This window comes from Aythya marila (genome assembly GCF_965140915.1).
Source record: "Aythya marila genome assembly, chromosome: 2".
In the NCBI taxonomy this organism is placed as follows: Eukaryota; Metazoa; Chordata; class Aves; order Anseriformes; family Anatidae; genus Aythya; species Aythya marila.
In genome coordinates, this window is record NC_139043.1 from 95,872,282 (window position 1) to 95,895,567 (window position 23,286).

Sequence of the window (23,286 nt, forward strand, 5' to 3'; positions counted from 1 at the left end):
GAAAGCCAATGGCCTTCTGTCTGTACTTGCTGCCACTCAGCCCCACGCCTCATCCTTCAGACTGAAGCAACATGAACCCTGATCTTTACCATAGTCACTCCACTATTTTGCAGGTGAAGTTCTACAGGGTGACTCTGGAACCGAAAAGAGATCTCAAGCAGCAAAAATAAGATAAGAAATCCATATACTTATGTGGCCGTCAAAAGATAATTGACCCATAGAATCACATTGCTAAAGTAATTTAAGAGCTTATTTTGAGCTTACTAACAAAAGATGATGAAGAAAGAGTTGGAAAATCTATTACTTTCAAAGAACAGAACATCATTGGAATTCTACTGAAGCCAAGGAGAAACTGCAAAATTTGGCATAACAAGTGCTATTTCATGAAGGACAGAAGTCCACCAGATTTTGCTTTGTGCTTTCCCAGATACATCATTGTATCTGGGAGCGTACAGTCATGCATCTGGGAGAAGACAGCACGCATTACTATGTATACTATACATTATATGCTCATAGGAAAACTTACTACAACATATCTTATTATTATACCAAATAGCACATCTCTGCAAGATAAATATAGTAGTTGAGTAGTTATAACTGCTAGCATAAATGAGTAAATGCTTTGACAATTTCTGTTTTGCAAGTTTTAACTTCAAGCCCAACAAATTACATTTTATTTTAACTTTATATGTTGTTCTCCTTGGGAGACAGTTATCAGCAAGGTTATTCATTATATTTTAATCACAAAGACCCATGAGTTTGCCAGACAAAATGTCTGAGAAATAGGTGCCAGCCAATTATGCTAATACTTTGCAGCCTGACAGTTCATTTTAGAGACTGAGTTAATGTGTTTCTTCCTGTAAAGGAGAAAAACTACTAAAATCACTATCATGAGATTAGACCTCAGACAATAAACTTATTTTGGGTAGTTTACACAATGAAGTATTACCATTTTTTTTCAGACAAAATTCAGGGAAAACTGCTTTCTGAAGATTTCACAGGAATTGATAATTCTCCCTCTAGCCAAAAAAAAAAAAAAAAAAAAAAAAAAAGTTTGATTTTTTTTCCAGAATACTTGCAAGACTAGTGTATGACACTAATAAGAAAGGGATTACACGAAATAGAGTTTATGCATTTTGTCCTTTTAATAAGAAATATACTTTACTCTAGTCTGCAGAGCACGTGTTCATTCTGGGCATAATGTAGAGTAAGATTTTTTTCTGTCTGAGGAAAAATAGTATGAAATATCTTGTTAAGGAAGATATTTCCCAAAATGTTGCTATTTGTGAAACTTCAAAGAGAAGATAAAATACACATTCTAAAATATTACTACAATGATTACTACTAGGTGTCAGATAGTACCTTTCTTGGAAACCTTGCTGTTAAGATTGGTTTTAAATACCAGCTATGAGGCATGATTGACTGTTTTGTATTAGAATTCTTATCAAGCAATCAGATGACTTACTGCCAGTGCTGTATTTATTATGACACAAAGAGATGGATCCTGACTGACAGGAAAAAAAAAAAAAATCGAAGACAAAACTCACTAACTAAAATAGCCTTTCTGAGATTAATATACTAATTCCATAAAGCCCACTTACTACATCTCCTTCTCAACAGGAAAGTAGCTGTCAGCTAACATAAAACAAGGTGATTTAAAGAAAGAAGGAAATAAAATCATAATCTTAATAGCTCTGCCTGCATGATTTTGCAATGTATATTTCTACTGTATGAGACTCCTCTATACACATTTCTTATCTGTCCTCAGGTCACAACCTGCATACTGTATAGGACATTCAGCAGAAAAGCAGTTGCCAAACTCATACCATTGCAGTAACTGCATATCATTTTGAGTAAATGCTATAATTTTCATTTAGGCCCACTCACTTGCTATGCCCTTTGTCAGCAGAAATGGGAAGTAAGACATTCTGCAAGGTGGCATTTTTCTCCCCATGTCAGAGGTCTGAATAAGAAAGAAAAGCTCGGGGCATGTCCAAGCAAAGCTCTTTTCAAGTGGTGTCAAAGACCCCTTCCCTGTTGTATAGAAGGAAGCTGGCAGTGAAATATGAGGAAAATAGCTGGAGGTCTAGGGCTGGATGACCACCATATCTGATAGAGTTGGTAACTAAACCAAAGACACCTTACAAAACATCTACATTAGTATTTCACTTCAGATGAGCAATGTTTTGTACATTTTGTGGCAAAAATAGTGCACTGAAAAGTAGACTCCATGCATACAAACTGGATTCAGTTCAAATTAACTAACCCAAAAGGCATGCTTCAGTGAGTCTAACATACTCCAGCCACTAACAGGTATTCAGTCTACAGACCCAGACTAAAGTTAGACCAAAGTAAATACCCTAATAAAAAAACGCAGGCCTGGGTCCTCAGATGAACTCAGATGAACTATCATACAATGATTTCTAATACTTTTTAGTCATAACCTTAGTGGAGGATAAGGCAAAATCAATACTACAAAAATATTTAAGGAACAAAACATTGCTATTTGGGTTAAAAGCCAATAAAGTGCAGGATCTTTGGAGTATCTCCATGTCTATTCCCTAACAAGCTGTTTTTCAAGCTACAGGTGTTTTCATTATAAACCTTTGCATGCGACAGGCTGACATTTACTTTTGCACCTATCCTCATTCACATGGACTGATTGGACCTAATCATTTTACCACTGATCTCTTTGTTACCTGTAAGGCAAAATCCAGAAGCAAATGTGGTTATACAAAGGTTATGCAGAACCCTCATCTTGCCTCTGCCTTTGGACAAAAAAAAAACAATTTTAGGTCAGGAAGAAGGTTTATTTTGCATTTACATCACCTGTATCAAATTGGAGTCTGCTAAAGCATGCAAAAGTGACTTGTTTATTGTCTTTTGGGTGAACATTTGGTCAGTTATTTGACTGGTGAAAGGAAGAATTACAAGAACATATCAACAAAAGAAGAAGAATGTATCATGCATATCAAAGGCTAATAATTGAGAAATTGAGGACTTTGTGTGACAGCCTGGATTTCACAATGTGTCAAGGGAAAGTACCATCCAGAGCTCTCAATGTCTGCACACAAATAGTTTCAGTATCATCCATCCCTAACCCAATCTGTTGGGGTTCTCACTGCAAACAAATTAGCTCCACACTTTTTCAGTGGAATCACAAGAACTGGACAAAGATAGCAGAGGCATCTACCACTTTCCCTGAAGAGTGATTTATATTGATCACTTTCATTTGTTTCCTTATACTTCCATTTGTTTCCTCATTCCTTTTCTCCATTGACAGCATAACTGGATTTTTGAAGACTACCACGTAGTGGCCTTTCTGGAGCACAATATTCTGTTAAAAGCAAACCCAACTGGTACTGCTAAGACTACCGAACATTTTGCTTTCTACTGCTCTTATCCCATGAGGCATGCAAAAGAACTCTTTTTGACACATTCCATCAGTCTCTTACAATGTAGTAGATTAGTTTTAATTTTTCAGGATTTGTAATCCAATCTAATAGGTAATAATGCCCTGAATACAAGTAATAATGTCCTGAATAACCAAATGTTGACTTAAATTTATAAACAATAAAACTTACTTATTCCCTTTTTTTTTCAGATATCACATAAAGAATTCACATAATTCATTTCACTCCTTATACCTGTAAGCTTAATTTCACTTGACTCCTTAACTTTTTATATTCTAGATTCTGCTAACTTCTGCTTTTCCCTCTAAGAATATCTGAAACCTCTCCCTTCTTTTCTGCTCTGACTAGTGAAAGTATTGGTTATATGTTAGTGAACTTCTTTTTTTCCTTTTGGTATTTTAGACATTCTCTGTTTGTCAGTTTACGCAAACTGTCATTTAAAAATTTAGATTTATTTACAATTGTCCTCTCCATCCTTCCTAAGAAATTGCAGAATAACAGAACTTAAATACAGATGAGAACCATATTTGATTTTTTGCTTATTGTGTAGAAATGGCCACACTCCTGGTACCATAAGCACAATGCATAAGGAGATGGAACTGGGCACTAATGGGAGAAAAGGGAAATCCCCTTCTGACAAAGAAAGGATTATTGAAGACCCAAACTAGTTCTAAGATATAGAGAATGAGAGAAAAGGTACATCCATTAGGCAAAATGAGAAGGAAATATTGAAGAACCAAAAACTGCAAGAAATAATGTCAAATTTCATAACACTGCCGAAGGAGAATCTGAACCTACAATGCAGTTGACACAATAAAAGAGTTGTACAGAGGAGCAAATTATTATCAACATGAACTATTAGAAAATGGCCACAAGATGTTCTGTAGATTCTTAGAGTAAAAGAATTGCTACCATGATACAGAATCTGATTGTAATTTTTGGATGGTGGAAAAGCACCATGTTGTCCATCAGTAATATGAACTAAAGAAACAGGTTATAAATAGAGTGGTGTGATTAATCAAAGTTCAATTCACATAGCAAGATGCACAAAGTCTGAGAAAATTGGAAATCACCAGGAAGAGGTAGTAGCTACACTTACTGGAAAGAAAATGAAACAAAAGTGCATCCTGAACTCAGAATATATTTACAAGAAATATAAGGAAAAATGTAGATCCAACAGGTTATCCTCTGACTCTGCCTGTTAGAAGAAATGGGAGGGAGATTTGGGGGGCATGATGCTAAAGCATTAATATTTAATATTTGCTTGTCTAGTACCAATGTGAATATAATTACTTGAAACGTAAGAGAAAAGCTGTCAAACAAATTGAAGCAAGAGGTTTCCTCGAAGCTCAGAGAAGATGTCAGAGAAGCAGTACAGAAGCAAAGAGCTATCTAATTGTGAGAATCATTATATAGATGATTGCTTATGAGAAAATAAAATCTTGCATGTACGCTTGACAGATCATGAGAAAGATAATAGCTTGTCATATTACTGGATGACAAAATGGCAATGAAAATAATTGGTGGTGACTTTTTATTACCATCACTTGGGAAAGTACGTATTGTACCCAAATACAGAGCTAAAATGGGGACAAGTTAAGAGTACAGGCTTGAGCTGGAGACACCCTCCAGAATCTTGGTCCTTCAGTACAGTCCCTGGCTCCATCACTGGTTGTCTGCAAAGCTAAAACAATTGAGGGAGTAACTGACAAGGGGAGGCCTACTCTATGTGTGCTTTTTATAAATAACCTGAATGAATGAAACTAAGAATGAATGAAAGTGAATGAGAGCAAGATTAAGCAAAAGAAATCAAAAGTTCAGTACTACTAGTGTCTTCTAAATATTACAAATTCTTCAGGAGGAAAAAACTTGGCAATTTAACAAAGGAATGAAGAAATAGCTCTTTGGAGGATTTGGGAAATATCTTGGAAACAATATCTCAATAGATATTCAAAACTATACACGCTACACAGGTATTCAATATGCTATCTCTATTGCAAACTGAAAAAAAAAAAAAAAAAGAACTGAATAAAACTAGAAATTAGTTCAGTGAAACATCTTTAACATCTTTACTCCAATATGAAGGATAAGAAAAAAGGACTGACAACAACCCACGATGCAGACTATAAGTACAGATTCAAAGTGCAAATTATTAAATGTATTAAATCAATAATTAAGAGTTAATAATCACTATAAATTTATTTAATTCTATTTAGTATTTAACATATTTGATGATTTATTTATTACTAAATAACTGTGAAAACTAGAAAGCTGACTTAATTCCAAAACAAGCTCTACAATAAATGATTAATATACTCCCATTGGGAAATACTCAGTAAGCATGTGAGAGAAAAGGGATACACAAGCAGGAAAGGCTGGAAAAATAACTGTATAGAGAAAGCTGCTAGGAAAGCTCATGAAAGAAAAGCTGCAAATTTAAAGTGGCTTGCCAAGGGGGAAATGAAAAGAGAAGTTTTGAGCTGAATTAGTCAGTGATTTATACAAGACATTAAATCTAAGATGAATGGTACAACAGAATATCAGAAATATTGCCAGGACCCCAAGACTACTGTTCATACCCTAAGTGGACATTGCAGTTTGTGCAGAAAACACAGTATAACAAAACAAGTTGTAATACTGCACACTGGGCAGTCTACAAGAAGCATGGACTGCAAGCAGGGGAAAAAGCATTATCAGTACAAACAGTTGTAAATAATAAAATCATGGAAAGGGGGAGTTTTCAAGAGTTAATGTTCGGTATACACATGGTAATACACCAGATCCACACTTACAAAATGATGAAAGAGTACTTTGTGCTGGAGTTTACCATTTATTGAGACTGTGAATTGAAAATGTGAGAAAATGTGGCAAATACATCTGTTATGGCTCAAACTTAAAAAAAAAAAAAAAGTGGGGAGTGGGAGACAGAACACAAAAAGGGCAGTGATAAAACCCACTATTCAGAATGGTGGTATCCTAATAGAATAGGTAAATTGGAAGCTATAACTACTGGTATCCTCCTCTAAGCTACTGATGAGGGAGAGGACTTTCTGAAGTCTCCAGTGGCTATTCTGAGTCAAGGTAATTCACTAAGCGGACTATGGCATTTGCAATATATGTTTCTGATATAGGAATAATTTAGATGATAAACTAAAACAGACTTCTAAAGCACTATGTGTAATTTTATGAGGTTTTTACAACACAGGTCATTAAAATTCAAGAAAGAAGCACAATAAAACGCATAAAACATGAACATGCATATATACATAAAATATCTGTATCTCAAAAGCAGCATGTACCTCATGAGGGTTATAATCTGGAGGTAACTTCTCCAGCATCTCATCAGCAAGACGTTGCACCACTGCTTCTCGGGTTTCCCCTCCTCCAGTGCTGCTGTCTTTGGGCTGGATGCTTACTATTGTACTCAATGTCTCATTAGCCAGGTTAGTCTGGTAAGTTATATCTGCATTAGGGTGAAGTCCAAATACCTTAAAGAAAAAGGGAAAAAAATAGGAAAAAAAAAATGCAATTTTCCTTTTTAAAATTTATCAGTGAAAGAACCCATGAATACAGACAAACAAGGAAGAAAATCTACCACTCTATAGCATAATAGACATGAACAAGTCTGTGGAAGCCCACCCATTTAACTGGACAAGAACCAAGCCAAATTATACAGAAACATTAACACAGGTTACATCTACAACTGCATTTTCATTCAAACAACGAGTGTGGTTTTGAACTGATCTTCTGATTGTTACCACAAACCAGGCTTTGGATCATGCTGCACACAGACTTGATTCCTTTCCACTGGATGAGACTAGAGCTTGTTGGAAACATGCCATATGCAGACACTGACCCCTCACCACTAACTTCTCTCTACAGCTCTAATACCGTTGTACTTGCTCGAGTAGATGTCCCTAACAATCAGACCAACTGCCAATTCTAATACATTTTGTTTCACTCAGACTCTTAGGATTTTATAGCATGAAGCACAGCGAATAAAACACTGCCCATGTTTCAAGTACTCAGAGATTTTATGACCGGTGATAATATTTAGGATATTTTATGTTTTGAGCTATTTTTGGTTTAAGTCCTCCATTCCTTACTTCTCCTTCTTTTGAAATTGAATTATTTTATTTAAGAATACATCTAGCAGAGAATTACTGCAAAGCTGCCCTTTGTTTAAATGATAATAGCTTTCTCAGAAACCTCTGCTGAAATATCAGCAAGTCTCTGATTGTCAGGTGGATTGCAACTTTCATCCAGGAGGAATTGGACTGTAACTTATTTCACAAGCTCTCACTGAATTATAGCTATTAATTATCTCTAACAAACTTTGAACCACTGATCCAACAATGAGGAATGCTTACCCCCAAACTGAGCACCAATGCCAAGCAATTTTCTGTCTCATGTTATGTGGTTTTGTGTATTAAAATTAGCATATTCTAAGAAGGTACTCCTACTAATCAATATTTACACTTTGAGTACAGAACAAAAAGGGCCGTGTGCAGCATTTTTTTTGTAAATCTAGAAACTCAAAGACAAGGGATATAAGTGGCTACACCTATGTCAAAGCTAGCAAAGCCAGTTTACACAGTATGTGGATCTGACCCTTACAACAGCATAAAGAACACAGTGCAGACCTATTGTTGGCTGTGAGAGAGTGTGGGACAAAAACTAGCATAGAATTAGATTCCAAGTGGGATTGAACATGTTTTACAGACAGCAGTTACCTCAGCCTGAATATTTAGAGCTGTAAAAAGTGAAAATATCGATCCACTTTATTGCACTCATATTCTATCATCACGTGATGAAATACACATTTGAAGATACACTCTTTTCTGCTTGTGCTCTTGCAGAATAAGGGCTTATTTGTCTTTGTTCTTTCAGATTTTGTGGCAATGCTATAGCCCAAGTTAGAAATACGAAAAATATCTTCTATCGTGAATGTAAACTGCAGTGCTAGACCAAGGGCTAATTTCATAACTGGGGTAGTATTGACAAAGACAGGGATGATACACATTGAAAAAAAATCTCTGGTGCTAGGTGTTCACGCAAGTGATATATGATCACAGAAACCAGAGTAGTAAAACAATGGGCAGAGCAGTGTCTTGGAGGTCCTGTAAATTAATCAAGGAGCCCAATTTCTCATTCCCTGTGATCCAAAATCTCTGCGAATTTTGATTAAAAAAGTGACGTTGGATTCTGTCTTTCAGGGTTTTTTTTAGCCTGATAAATCCTCAAAACCAATTGCTAATGCTCTGTGCCCCTGTGAAATCAAAGCCATTTTCAAAGGGATTGCTGAGTTCAATCACCCTCTTCAGAAGTCAGTGTTTATTCTGATCAGAGGTTGAAATTTCATCAAAAGAGCAAGGATACAGCAATCAGACTTATTCAATCTTTCCTTCTCAACAAAAAGTGGAAATGGGAGGAAACAAAGATACACTGTTTTGACTAGTACAATATCCTTTGTGGAACAAAGACAGCTGGGAGCTTTAAAGGTTAAAGGTTGCCATAAGCAATTTTGACAGATTTTGGAAGACAGAAGAAAGTAGACATGTTCTTTCCAACTTGTGAAAACATGAAGGAGAAATAGATGTTTGCATTCTTGGACTTCATCCTATTCACATAAAAGTCAACGGTTAAAGGTGCATCTTTATCAGCACAAATGCCCTTGCATCCTCTTTCACTACCTTCAGAGATTCAAACCTTTAAAATTTCATTTTATGAGCATAGAATCCTCTCAGCCTCTTATCCAGCACATTATCAGTAAGAGAAATTCATTTTTTTTCTATTCAGTCCTGTCTATTTAATTATAATAGAAATTACCCATAAAGGCATTTATCAACTTAACAGCAATGAGACAGAAACCCATAACATTCACTTCTATTTCAATTTTAACTGACTTCAACACCTGTAGCTGTATTAGAGAGAATAGGAAGTTGCAATCCTCCAATGAATGCGACCACTTCAGCATACACACTCTGAGTCATGTAAAAATGTTTGCAACCAGGAGCTACCCTGGACTTTACTCCATCAATTCATGACAACATCCATCTCTCACTGTCCTCAGAACAAAACATTGTACTAAGTATAACTTGTAAAATGAGACTATACAGATTTATCAGTTCTATTTACTCATGTCTGCTCTATCCCATGCAGAGTCACAAAGTCAAGTTTAGGTTGGAAAGCCTGTTGAGGTCATCTAACCCAAACCACATGCTCAAACAGCTCAGCTAGAGCAGGCTGTCTAGAATGGTGCCCACTTGGGTTTTTGAACATGTCCAAAGACTGTGACTTTCCAACCTCTCTGAGAAACCTGTGCCAGTGCTTGGCCACCCTCACTGTGCTTTGCTGTGTTCAGACGGAATTTCCTGTTTTTTACTTTACACTCATTGTCTATTGTCCTTTCACTGGACACCAATGAAAAGAGTCTGGTTCTGTCTTCTTTACACCCTCCCAACAGTTATTTATACAGATTGATAAGATCCACCCATGAGCCTTCTCTTCTGCAGGCTAAAGGGTTCCAGATGTCTCAGCCTTTCCTCATATGAAAGAAGCTCCAGTTCCTTTATCATCTTCACAGCCCTCTGCTGGACTCACTCTGCTAAGTCTGTATCTTGCCCAACAGGACCAGGGCACGTGAATGTGGGGCTTCTTCTAAGTGTCTGTACCTCTACATCATCTTCCTGCTTAGCAGATATTTAATAGACACCCACTACAGCAGTACCCTTATTGGTCTGCCTGCTAATTCCGCCTGTACACTCATGGCTCTGGAAAATGATTTTTTTTTGACAAAAACTCTATTTAATACTTCAAAATATTTTACCTCAGGTGTATCAATCACTGGCAATTGCTCTATGTACTGGAGATAGTCTTCAACTGTTTTCCCTTTTGGAATAACATAATCCTTGTAGAAACAAAATTTGTCACTAAACATATGCTCTCCAAACCATACTCTTGCAAATGTATTCAGCAGTGCTTTGTCAAGGTCATCAGTTACGCGGCCACCGTACTGCACTTCCCCAAGCATATAGCGAACGCAGCTCCAGTTCACTCCACGTTTAATGTCCATGTCATCCAAATGATTCTGAACAAATTGCACACTGGCTGTGAAGTCTGCCTGATTAAATTCATAAGGAATATTCCAGCCCAGTGGACCAAACTTTCTTCTTTCCTGGAAGACAGGCAGAATTAAAGGTAAAAGGCTGATAGTAATTTTGGAGAAAAGATTGAGTGCAGAAAAATACATGAAATATGCTGGGCTGTATTCCACCAACTTAAAAAAAATGATTTTTCATTTAATGCATACAAGGCCAAATGCTTGATTAATTATCTATTACTTAAATATTTCTTCATTTATCATCACCAGTAGACAGAGATGAGCAAAAAAAAAAGAGGAATATAAACATTTTCTCTGAGAAAATACCCTCTTTTTTAAGTGCAGTGACTCTGTGAGTCTAGAACTGTAGTTTTTTAATTTCAGAAATGAAAGTGCTGTTTTAGGAAAAAATGTTCAAAATCCATCAGCCGTGACTATTTTTTGTGGTTCTTTTACGGACATTCATAGCACTGAAGCCCCTGCAGGTGCACACAGGAAAAAGTTGCTTCTTACTGAATCATTTACAGATGCAGCTAGCAGTATGTGGGTGTTTGGGCAGTATCTGATATTCTTAATTACCACCAAAAAGCTGAGCCAAAGGCAAGCATGCCACAGGCTGCCACTTGGACCACAATGGATCAGGGCATGGATGCCACAGAATTAAATTAACTAGGTAACAGATATAAACTAAGGATGCTGAAAAATCTGTCAAGAGAACAATTAAAAGTTGTGGTTAATCCATCAAGCACTTTCTCTAACAGAACTCCTGAAAAGCAAGACCCAGAACCATCTTCCACCTTCTTTTCCTCCTGTAGGATTCGGTGAAGGAAGGATTTATATTCATGCCGTCACCCCCTCTCATTGTGAAAACAGTAGTTTCAAGACTAGGGTTTTATTCTCCAAGCTGTAAATTTCTTTAATGTACTTTTATGGTTTAAAGTATTAGTACAAACTGGTTAGTTGAAATATAGATCATACAGTCATGCCCAAAGACTTTAACATAAGAGTAATCTAACTGTTAACTGGTTGACTGTCCTTTTTGACTCTGAAATACCATCCCTGTTGGAGGGACAAGAACAACATGTGCAGGCAGGTGCAGTAATAGAGGCATGTTTTCTTTCTTATTCTGTTTATATTAATTTGCCAATATAGGCTTTACATATAGATAAGTTTTTCATTACTAACATATTCATTAACAAATGAAACATGGCTTCATCACAGAAGAATAAGAAACAATTTGAAACCTGAACAGTTGTGTGAAGAAATGCTACAGCATATAGCAGTGGTTTCCACTGGGGCATGTTGCTCACTTCTAGGTGATCCTGAGTAATAGCAGAGTATGTTCGTTTTAAGCTAGCTTTCACACCTAGAAAATAAGTATAAAAATATTATATATGAGAAAAAAAAAATATATGGAATTAATAACTCCAACTTCAGTTAAGCAGGATTCACTCCTCCAATTTACAGTATTATCTTATATTATGGCTACATATAGCTTCAAATAATCCCTCTGAATCAATTATCTGCTCAGCTGGTCATACCAGGCAAAGTTCAACTACATTTTGTTTCATGTAGAAGATGACAGACTGGAGATTATATTAAATTTTGGAATCCATAAGGAATTGCACTTAAGTAACCATATTCCAAATGTCAGCAGTAACAACTGAATAATAAACATAACTGTTCAACAACTGACAAAGACACCTAACATGTCAAATCAAACTGCACATCCAGTAGTCTGTATTTCAATATTTACATACAAAATGAAATTTGGTTCTACCAAAGATAATGTATTTAGATTTCATTCCTACAGCAATCTCAAAATTCTGTGTGCAGCTTCTTAAACTGGCACCAAGTAGATGAGGTAAGATCCTAAATTCATAGTGGAAATATTAATACTTGGGGAGGTTTGTTGGAGCACTGAGGCTTCATATCCCAGGAAAAGATTCAGGCAGATGTTACTGACACAATTTCAGCTTCCACAGAATATGTAAATAGCAGATGCTTTCTGGCAGTGTTACTCAAGCATAGTCTCTTCTTTGCCAGACAACACCAAGTGGGAATTACTCACACCAGGTCTGTCTTATGATACCTTCCACCTAATAAGCTTAACACAAGACTAAAAAGATACATTTCAAGTGCAGTAAATAGAATGGCCAAGTCACTGTACTTCTTGTGATACAAGAAAAGACTTTTTGCTTCTTTCCTATTTCACAAAGATCCTGCAGAACAATATTCAAGCAAACACATTTTCAACATATTATTAGAATAAAGCTCCGGAATTAAGAGGAATTCATCAAACAAAGAATCTTATCACATCATGCTACCAACATAGCAGGACAGTATCAGAACACTAAAACTGTTTATATTTAATCTTGACTTAAATTTTACCCCAGGCATATTTCTGTTATTAAGAGCAAGTTGCAAATTGGCTATAGTATGGATTAGAACACTGCTTCTTGGCATTATAGGGTGTCGTCACTTGATAGATTTGATTTATGATCTGAATGATAAGGAGTGATCACAGTGCAACTAAAAAAATGCTGAGTACTGAATAAAAAAGGGTAGAGGAAAAGAGAAAGAGGTAAGAAATTTTTATCAGGACACTGACTGCTCTTGAAGGTGAAGTATATACACTGAAAGAGTGTTTTCTACAGCAATCAAACACTAGAAATCTTACTAGAGTGCAAAGGAGAATGAATACTGAAATTAAGAGTTTTAAATGACTGAGGGATTAAATTTGACCTTGAATACAAATTCTCAGCTCCTACAGACTTCATTAACTGAAATCAGTGGTAAAACACACATATAAATGAAGGGTAAGTTAATGTGTTACACAGTCAAAAATGAGAGAGTTAAAAGACAGAGTGTCAGACTTAAGGATTTCTTTCTGCCAGAGTCCAAAATACTAATACAGCCTTCCCTCATCATACACAATGAGTAGACATAAGGCAGTGTAGTAAAGTTTCTTCTATAAATACATAAATGACATCTGCAGGTAGCAACATAATTTGGGTAAGAGAATGGCAGTCAACAGCAGGACAGCAGTAGCTTAGGAACTACTTAGAAAAGCTGGATGCTTTCATATCACACAGAATCCCACCAAACAGGTGAGGCAGGAAGGGGCCTCTGGTGGCCACCTTCCCCAAAACCCATTCTCAAAGCTGGATCAACTACAGCTGATCACTCAGCACCTTATCTAGGTGGGTTTTGAAGATGGAGCCTGTAAAACTCCCTGAACAAGCTGTTCCAGTATTTGACCACCCTCACACTGGGTTAAGTATTTTTCTAATGTTGGACTGAAATTTCCTGGTTTTCCACTTCAGTCTATCACCTTTCCTTCTTTCACTTGGTACCAATGTCTTGCAGTTTTCTTTACACTTTCCCATCATGCATTTATATGCGATGATAAGATGCCTCCTGATTTAACCTCAAGGTTAAACAATCATTACTCCCTCAGCCTTTCCTTACATGCTCCAATCCCTTCAGTATCTTTGTGGCCCCTCACTGACCTTATTCCACTATGTCCATATCTTTCTTGTGCTGGGAAGGCCAAACCTGGGGAGACCATTTCAGGTATTCTCTCAGCATGGGTTGAGCAGAGAAGTATCACCTCCCTCAACCTTCCAGAAATGATCTCCTTAATGCAGCCCAGGGTGCTGCAGGCCATTTTTTCTCGAAGGGCATATTGCTGGCCCATGTTCCACTTGATGTCCATCAGGAGCTCCAGGCCTTTTTATGTAAATCTGCTTTAGCAGCTGGTCAGCCCCATTGTGTGTGGCTGTATGGATTTCTTTCTCCCCAGGTGGAGTACTTGGCATTTCTCTGTGTTGAGTTCAGCAGATTCCTGTCAGCCCATTTCTCCAGCCTGTCAAGCTCCCACTGAACAACAACATGACCATCTGGTGTATCAACCCCTTCTTCCCACTTTGTCTCATCTATAAACTTGGTGAAGGTGCACTCTTTCCCATTGTCCAGGTTAATAATTAAAAGTATAAACATTTTCTTTAAGCATTTATATATATAAATTTACATATTAAATTTTAAACATTTAAATAATTTTAAACATTGCTGACCCTAGTATTGATCCCTAGGGTACATCACTAGTGACTGCTCTCCAGCTGGATTTATGCAGCTGACCAAAATCCTTTGAGCTTGGCATTTCATTCAGTTATCAGTCTACGTCATTGTCCACTTACGTAATCCCTACCTTATTAGTGTGTCTGTAAGGATGTTATGGGAAGCCGTGTCAAAAGCCTTTTTCAAGGCAAGATAAAAAACACTGTTTGCTGTCCCTCATCCATTAAACCAATCACCTCATCATAGAATGCCAGCAAGTTGCCTACTAGTTTCAAAGATTAGTAAGTAATCAATGGCTTATAGTTTTCTGGCAGCCAGAAAAAGAGGAGTACACCAGGAACAGACATTGTTCAGTATGTTCATCAATTTCTTGAATAAGGAGATAAAGGGCAACCTCAACAAATTTGCAGACAACACTAAATTAGAAAGAGTGGCTGACATACTAAATGGCAGAGCAACAGTCCAGAGGAATCTGCATGAAGTTGAAGACTTGGCCAATAGAACCTGCATGAAGTTCAGCAAGAACTGTGGCAGACTAACTCCATGCATTTGTATAAGCTGGGATCTGACTGGCCAAATCCTACTGGTAAGCACCTCAGGGTTATTAGAGATGCCAGGATGACTACAAGACAAAATAGCACTCTCCTAGCCAATAAGACAAACCAGATAGTAGGCAGCCTTAGAAGGAACATAGCCAACAGATTAAAGGAAGTTCTTATCACTTTTTCCTTACCATGGGTTAGGCTTCCCCTCAGACAAAATGTCTACTTTGGGCATACAAGAGAAATGGGAGATGTCTATAAATGTGGTGGGGTGCTGCAAGTGCATGACCTACAAAAATAGGTATGCAAAAAACAGCTTAAACTGTGAACACTGAAAAGCAGCAGATAACTGTGTGTACATATGCGGGACAGCGACAGTTCAAAACTGAAATATTGAACTCTAAAGCACAAACCTTTTACTTGGCAGCTGCAACTTGTACAGGCTACAAAAATTGGCTGAGTCAGAATGATGTAAGCCAGAACTACCACTGTTCACAAGTTGTGCTTCTGTACACAAACTATTAAGTTTAGGAAAACTGAGGGCTTAACAGTGCAGAAAAGCAGAAGAAGAACATTCTAGCCAAAGAAAACATCACAGAAGTGGGGCAAGGTCCTGGAGATGGAGGCGACGTATGAAGACAAATATCAGAGGATGCCCAGGGACCTTGGCCAATAATGTTCAAGACTGGTAGCCGCATGCAGCTACACAGCATGAAAACAACATGTCTTCCTGCTGACTTTCTCTCTGACCTTCCTGGACCAGCTGTGATATCTGTGATAGGAAGGGAAGTCAAGACCAATTTATGTGATTGTGGGAGCATGAAACAGTGAGTGTTTCAAATAATCACGTTGCCTAAAAGCCCTAATTTCACTTGTTCTTAAGTAAACCCCAGTATCCAGATCTACCATGGTTTATTATTTACTGTCTTGCAGTGACAGAGGCTAAGGGGTGATTCCATAGCTACTCACAAATACCTGAAGCACATTAAAAAAAATGCTGGGATCAGACTCTTCTCAGTAGTGCCAGATGACATAACAAGAAGCAACAGCCACAGCAACATACTGCAACTAGGAAGGTTGTGGGTGGGTGTTCAGAAGAACCCTTCTATTTCTTTACCCAGTAGAGCATAGAATCAGTTCTTCTCTGCATCTTTGGCTGGGTTTAACAGGATGGCATGAAAAGAGTGATGGCATGCACTAAGCTTAAGAAAGGAATACTGACATGATCCACGGGATCTACCCAAACAACAAAATGACAATCAATTTCTGTCACAAAACAATGTCCATTTTCTCCCCCAAAGGTTCATGCTTTATACATTGCAAGAATGACTAACATAGTGCTGTATTTAGCTAATGAAACAACAGAGAATAAAGACTAAAACACTGCACAGATAACAGTGATACAGAGGAGAAAAAAAATCAAGCTCCTTTTCCCCCTCCTCTTCCCACTTAGACCCACCCCAAAAAGCATGTTTTCCTACCTTGAGGTGGTTCATTAGTAAATTTGATAGATGACTGCAAAAGATTAATAGGAAAGTCTGGGTGAGCCTCTGTAGTGATCCAGGTCCTGAAACCTTCACTCATAGTTTCTGTTGTGGTGATGGTGTCCATTAATTCACTAAGAAAGTCTAAGCCAAGGTGGCAGTTTTGTAGAAGAAGCCATCCTCCATCTTGCATGCACTGATTTAACAGGCGCCTTGCATGGACTTCTTGGCCCTGACCCATTGAAATGGCACGACAGGGAATGTTCTGGGAGGAGAAAAGAATACTTTGTTTTGTTTTGTTTTGTTTTGTTTTTAATGCAGTTCTTTAGAATGATTAGCCACATGATTTACTGCTTCTGTAAGCCAGTATGTAGTGACACTGTGCCACAAAGAAAACCTCTCAAATCAGTGGAGATTAATTATACTAGAACAGAGTAAGCAAAAGAGCATAAACCTCCAAGTGTAATCATTCAGAAAAACAGAAGATGAAAAAAGCCCTCAAAAAGGGATCTGAAAAAGACAAACCGAACAGGTTGCTATCAGGACCATACCAGTCCATGGGTAACATGCAGGCAAAACTCCCTCTTGTTTATAGTTCTTACTGTTCTTGTTAAATACGCAGTCCCCTTGCTTAGGTTGGCTGCCTGAGTCCCAACAGGGAAGAAAGAGAATTGTCAAGCCCAGTTGAGTATATTAGTCCATATACATTTTGTAGGTACAGATGAAGCTGTGGGCAAAGAACTGGTGAAAAGGCTGAGTTTCGTGGACAGTTTCCTGCTCCAGACTTCTTATGCTGTGAGCCATGAGCTGCATCAAGACCTATCAATGTGGGCCTATCTTCAACTAGCTAAAAGCTGCAAATTTAACCTTAAGTTTTCCTGCTAGAAACTCTCTGTCTCTGTGAAACCAAAAAGAAGAAAGTCAGACAGTCCTAAACAGTGCAGATGAGGCTGTGAGAGCAAAAGCTTAACCATGTGAAGCTGGCAGGTCACTTGACCCTACAGTCAGAGAACAGGCCCTGACCTGATTTTATTTAATAGTATAAATGCAGCTACTGCATATGATCCTCCACATCCTGGCAAAAGATTTAAGAAGAAAACACCAAAGATCAGAAAAGCTATATCCTGCTCTCAGATCAGTGAAAACTGAAAATGCAGCTAAAGGAAGAGAAGCTAAATAACCTGCAAGAAGCAAAGCTGAATAAGCTGTGAAGTTGGCTGTGTGCTGAAGGAGCAAAACCTTTATCTGTTTTAAGGAGAAATACAGCTAGCACTTCTCTAAGTCAAACACTACAACTACCCCTCCAGATTGCATGTATATTCAGCTGGTTCAGTATTCTCTAACAAAGCATATGCTCATAACTTGCTCTTCTCAGCAGTTACCTCTCAAATGTACAATCAGTAAAGGTTATAGAAGCATCAAGAAAAGGAAAAAAATATTTTTTTCTCCATTATGAATTGTCCTCATTTTACTCCTTTTGAAATAATTGTATCAAAACGTCTGCCTACAGAATATTGCTGTAAATAGTGAGTGAGACCAACATATGTGTCATCTTAATGCACCATGCAGATGAAAATACTATAATTTTAGTCAGCTCAGTGTCCCTGACAGTTCTGCTGAAGGCCCTTAAAGTAAGAAACAAACTGTATAATAATTAAAGTATATGTTTTTAACATTGTTATAAGCTAGATAAGATTAATTTCATTTTAATTCAAAGGTTTGAATTCAAGTGGGGGCAGAAATTCATAGGTGGCAGAAATGCAACTAGTTTTAAGACAGTTTGCCTGCTTTATAAAGAAGTCTATATAGCTCAGTAGTCACAGATACTGTTTCCATTTCTTTGAGGGGAAGACATCTGAACAATAAAATGTTAGAGTGAAAAATACATTCTTGTCATGAATTTGAAGAATGTCAACTGTAAATGAGTGGTTTATATTGTTAATACCATACTTAGAGGTGCCATTAGTAAGCCCTGCATGAATAAACTAGGTAATCTCTTCGGCACCTTTGCAGCCTGACTTCCTGTTGCTCCTGTTAAAACATGAAAGTATTTTAAAACTACCCACTGCAATATACTTTTGGAATGGCAGCAAAACCTGATGGTTTTTTAACAGTCAACTGCAGAGCACCGTCTATCTTTGAGCACTCTACTAAACTAAGGTTTTGCTTAAGATTTGGCTGAAATGGGAGAGTTTTGTTCCTCCAGTTGCAAGAGTGATGCTGAGTGAGTGGCTAACTTCAAGTAACTCTGTTAGGAGGTTAGTATCCCTTGCCTGCTTGTATGGCGAGTGGGATAGAAATACTCAGCTCCTGGATGCAAGTTAGTGTTACAGTTCAATTATGCACTCTGAAATGCTTTCAAAAGAGCCACTCTTTCTCTTTATTGATTACAGAAAATAAATCCTATTGGAGAAAGTGTAAGGAACTATCCAGGAGTCCATTTGTGTTGATGGGCCAAATAGGTGACAGAAGATACCATCATAAAGCTGACATTCAAATTTGTATTCATACTATAAGCCAAGAAAGAAAATAGGAATCCAATTTGAACCAGCTAATGTATTTACATAGACTTGAGGATACCTTTGATTTTGCAAGACGTTCTATATTTTCAGTGGGGTCAGACCCCACTGACAAAAAGCATGTCAAAGGTGTTCGACAGTCACTTTCTGTCCACATTGCTTCCATCTCAAGAATAAATCCTTCTGCATATTTCACGCCCAGGGATTCTGCAATGTAGTGTCGAGCCTAAAACAACAACAACAACAACAACAAAAGTTACAAAAAATATATATATATATGTATATATACACACTTTATTTTTTTATTTACCAATAATCATTGATGTGGAATTTGCCAATATCTACACACTGGATGACAACAATTTTTTAAACTTTTATTTTCAGCTTTAACAAAAGAAAAGTTACAGTCCTACATGTTGCAACTATTAAAATTCTCAAGTAACAAACTTGAAAGAAACAAAAGAATTCTGTTCACACAGCAGCCAATCTGTGAGCATTGTTGTTTGAGTATGCTAAATGTTTTTTTTTAAAGAACTACAGAAATCCATGCAAAACAGATCCACTGTTGGCTCTGAGGACAACCAAAATGTTGCTCTTAAATTACTGATTGCTAAAGCTTGGTAGAATGCCAAGTGAAAGAGCTGCTTTATAGCAGCCCCATTCTTACCTCTTCCATGAATGTATTGTTGGCACTGGCTCTACAGCACAGCAGACTAAACAGATCTTTCAACTGACTCGCTTAGAGTTTTCCATCGATTTGCTGGAAATACAAACAGAATTCTCCTGCCTGGTGGCTACCAAATGCAAGTCCTACACTAAGTATCTGTTTCTACAGAATATAAACACAGTTCAGACTTAACCCTTGAAGGTTCAAGGTTTCAAGAGGCATTCCTTATGCCTCTGTTTTCCTCTTTGCATGGACTTTTTGTAAAAGGATTTCTGAACTATCCTGGTGTGTAAAAGACTTTTCTGAGAGCCATGATTCTCCAACTGTGTGAACTACTAGCACAGATTCCGAGGAGTGCATTACAGAGAGAAACACCCAAGATCAAAGGGGACTGAGGAAGATATCAGATCCAAAAAAAAACACATCAATCAATACACTTTCCACTATTACGCATGACTTCTGCCCTAGTTAAAAGAGGTAAAACTTTATAATGTTTGGGGAAAGTAGGAAAAGAAGAGAGAAAATAATAATAAAATAATAAATAATAATAAATAATAATAAACCTTTTCCTCAACAATTAAAACAACTACACTTTTTGAAATTACTGTTCAGAGGCATTCTGTCTCAAAGATGGTTGTTGCAAGACAATATAAGTATTGATGGATAAGCAGCAGCAGCTTTATTATTTTGGACTGTTTAAATTGTGGAGTTCCCATACTTCTTTCCTTTGCCAGCTACAGAATAGGAAAGCAAGAAGGATGAATCCTCCATGGATCTTGTTGAAGAAGAGGTCCCTGAAAAAAAATGATGTCCCCTAAATACGCGATGGATGCTATCACAATGTCTAATGTATAAAGTTGAGATATGGAAGAAAATCAGAAGTACTACTTTGCAGTGCAGCTGAAGATTGAAAAAAAAAATTGAAAATAAGATATACTGATAGGTTCAAACATCTCATAAACCTATATGGAAAAGAAAATTGAAATATCTCATCCTGTTGAGAAACTGCTATTCCGTTACAGTTTCTCTTACCATATCTGCAATGAGACAGTCTTAATTATTACTTCCTCAGCATGGAGCTACAGGTAAGTAAACAGTTCAGCTATTTTATTGCACCTGTCATCAACGTGAGCTGTTCTCTTTCCACTTCTTGTGTGAAGAAATAGGGATGCATCTTTTAATTCTCTGGACAAATGTAATTGCTTCACATGTTTCATGGCTCCACGTAAGAAATGCCACACAAAAAGACTGGCATTCTTACAGATCAAGTACAATGTTTTGTTACAACTAAATAAATATTTCTTTCATGTATATTAGAAGGACCTCAAAACTCTTTCTCATTTTCAAAATACTTCATTCTGCAACACATATTATGATAAAAACAAAGTCAGAGGACAGAAGCTTAGAACTAGTAGTTCTACAGGAGATACCATATAGCATAAACACTGTACGAAAGCTTATCTTACTTGGGCAACAGTATGATCAGGGCACCAGCTACGGACAAGGAGTAGTTTACGGAACTGATCCAGCAAGCTGTCATAACCATCAGGAATAATGGCTTTTTCAGGTGCTTCTGCATCAAACCAAGCTTTCCAAGCCTTCTCATTCCTAACAACTTGCACCAGAAGCTGACTAAAAGGGCTCAAGCTAGACAACTGCACAAGGTTGAGCCATGTCACATCAAGGATCCACTTTTTTGGTTTTGGTTCAACGGAATTCAGATCCAAACTGGCACCTCCTGAAAAACAAAAAAAGCATTGTATAGGAAAAGAAATAAAATAAAATAAGAATTGATAAAACAAAAAATAAAAAGTAATCAAAAATATTTATTTTTGTTATTTAGAGAGTAAAAATCTTTGCAAACCAAGACATGGAGATCTAGAATTTGCTTAAAGGAATTATTTAACAAAGACAGATTGGGGTCATAAATGGTAAATGTGCCTCCCAAAGTTGATATTCCAATATTTTTTGAGCTTCTTTTTTATCCATCTGTAGAGTTAGAGTAATACTTTCCTAGCTAAAAGGTTACTCAAACCCAGGTATTCACTCCAGATCTGGGAAGGACCTATGATTAGCCCAGTCTCCGTTCATTTAGACTACAGAACAAGAAAGCACACCATGCACCCATTTCCAGAAATGGTAACTTCCAGAAAGGGTATCTTCAACAACCACTTAGCTCACACACCACTCCAGCATCGTGCCCATTTGTACTTCCTATGCAGCCGAGCCAAGCTGAATATTAAACTGGTGTTCACAAAACAAGCTGATATATAAACAAGCTGATGGCAAGTACCCTGTTGAATTTATCTTGGTATGTGATTGTGCTTATTTTGGAGACAGCAAAGTCCACCTCCACCAGAACTGTATAAGTTTTACCAAAACTTTTCTTTGTCATTGTGTCTTAGCAGTGACATGCAGAGGCAGCATAATGTAGTGGAGCTGACATATAACAATGTTTTACAATATGTAACAAATTTCCACTTTTTCTTTTTTATGCTGACACTTTAATATACAGAGTTCTAATGCATTCATATGCCTGCTCACCAGCAATAAAAAGAGATTTTTCTGACTGTCTCCAACCTCACAGATGAAGGTATGTGGAAACTCAAAAAAGGGTACACAGGAGAAAATTACCCAGTCTCTTACAAAGTAATGTGTTTTTTTTTTTTTCTGTTATCCAATGCAAAACAGTTAAATAACCATATAACTGATTAAAGCGTTATTTTGACAGTGAATAATCTATACTGTTCATTTCGTTAAATTTATATTGTAAACTTCTGTTGTGCAATATACATGCATTCATTCACCAGTTAAAAATCATCGCTCCTACTGGATACAATATATTGCTATTGTAAGCAGGGCAAAATCTGAATTAGGCAGGTCACAGACATATGTAAATAGAGCAGATTTTAAAGAGAAATTACCTTTGATCAGTGTCTCAAACTCATTGTGTGAAATTTTCTTGGCCTGCAAGTCAATCTTCAGTGCCAGAAGCAATGTAAACAGGAATCTATGATTTTCATACAGCCCTCGAACTGTATACTTGAAGACTTCATAGGTGAGATGCTCAATTACATATAGTACTCTTTTTGCTGTGATCTGAGATTTCTGAGATCTTTCCACCGACAGATCAAAAATGCCAAGGAATTGTCGTAAGGATGTTTGGTACATGACATTAACCAAGCTCATTTCCACAATTAGGAAATAAAGGATGCTACCACGACAAGCAACAGGCCGATACTCTTCACGTGCAGTGTTGATTTTCACCTCTGTCTCTGCTGCTACACTTAATTTTTCACTGACCTTAAAATTAATTGAAAAGACCATGGAGATTAAGTCACATCACTTTTGATTTATACTGCACAAGCAAAAGTAAAAGGTCTTGATTAAGATCACATTTGTATTTTTAGTCAAGCTTTGCTTCATTCAGTGTTTTTACAGAGGCATTGTGTCTTCATGTGTGCACTTGCAAGGTATGT

The 23,286-nt window shown here is 37.2% G+C and overlaps 1 protein-coding gene across 1 annotated transcript in view; it reads right to left on the reverse strand.

Annotated features, from left to right (window-relative positions):
• Positions 1–23,286, reverse strand: part of LOC309875709 (dynein axonemal heavy chain 5-like) — a gene marked incomplete at both ends in the record, with an annotated part of 145,765 nt that overhangs the window by 15,562 nt on the left and 106,917 nt on the right. Inside the window, 7 exons of the mRNA XM_082755382.1 lie at positions 6,713–6,901; positions 10,243–10,590; positions 11,760–11,881; positions 16,619–16,886; positions 19,202–19,366; positions 21,274–21,545; positions 22,732–23,110. Coding sequence (XP_082611508.1) covers positions 6,713–6,901; positions 10,243–10,590; positions 11,760–11,881; positions 16,619–16,886; positions 19,202–19,366; positions 21,274–21,545; positions 22,732–23,110 — 1,743 coding nt within the window. The remainder of the gene's footprint in view (positions 1–6,712; positions 6,902–10,242; positions 10,591–11,759; positions 11,882–16,618; positions 16,887–19,201; positions 19,367–21,273; positions 21,546–22,731; positions 23,111–23,286) is intronic.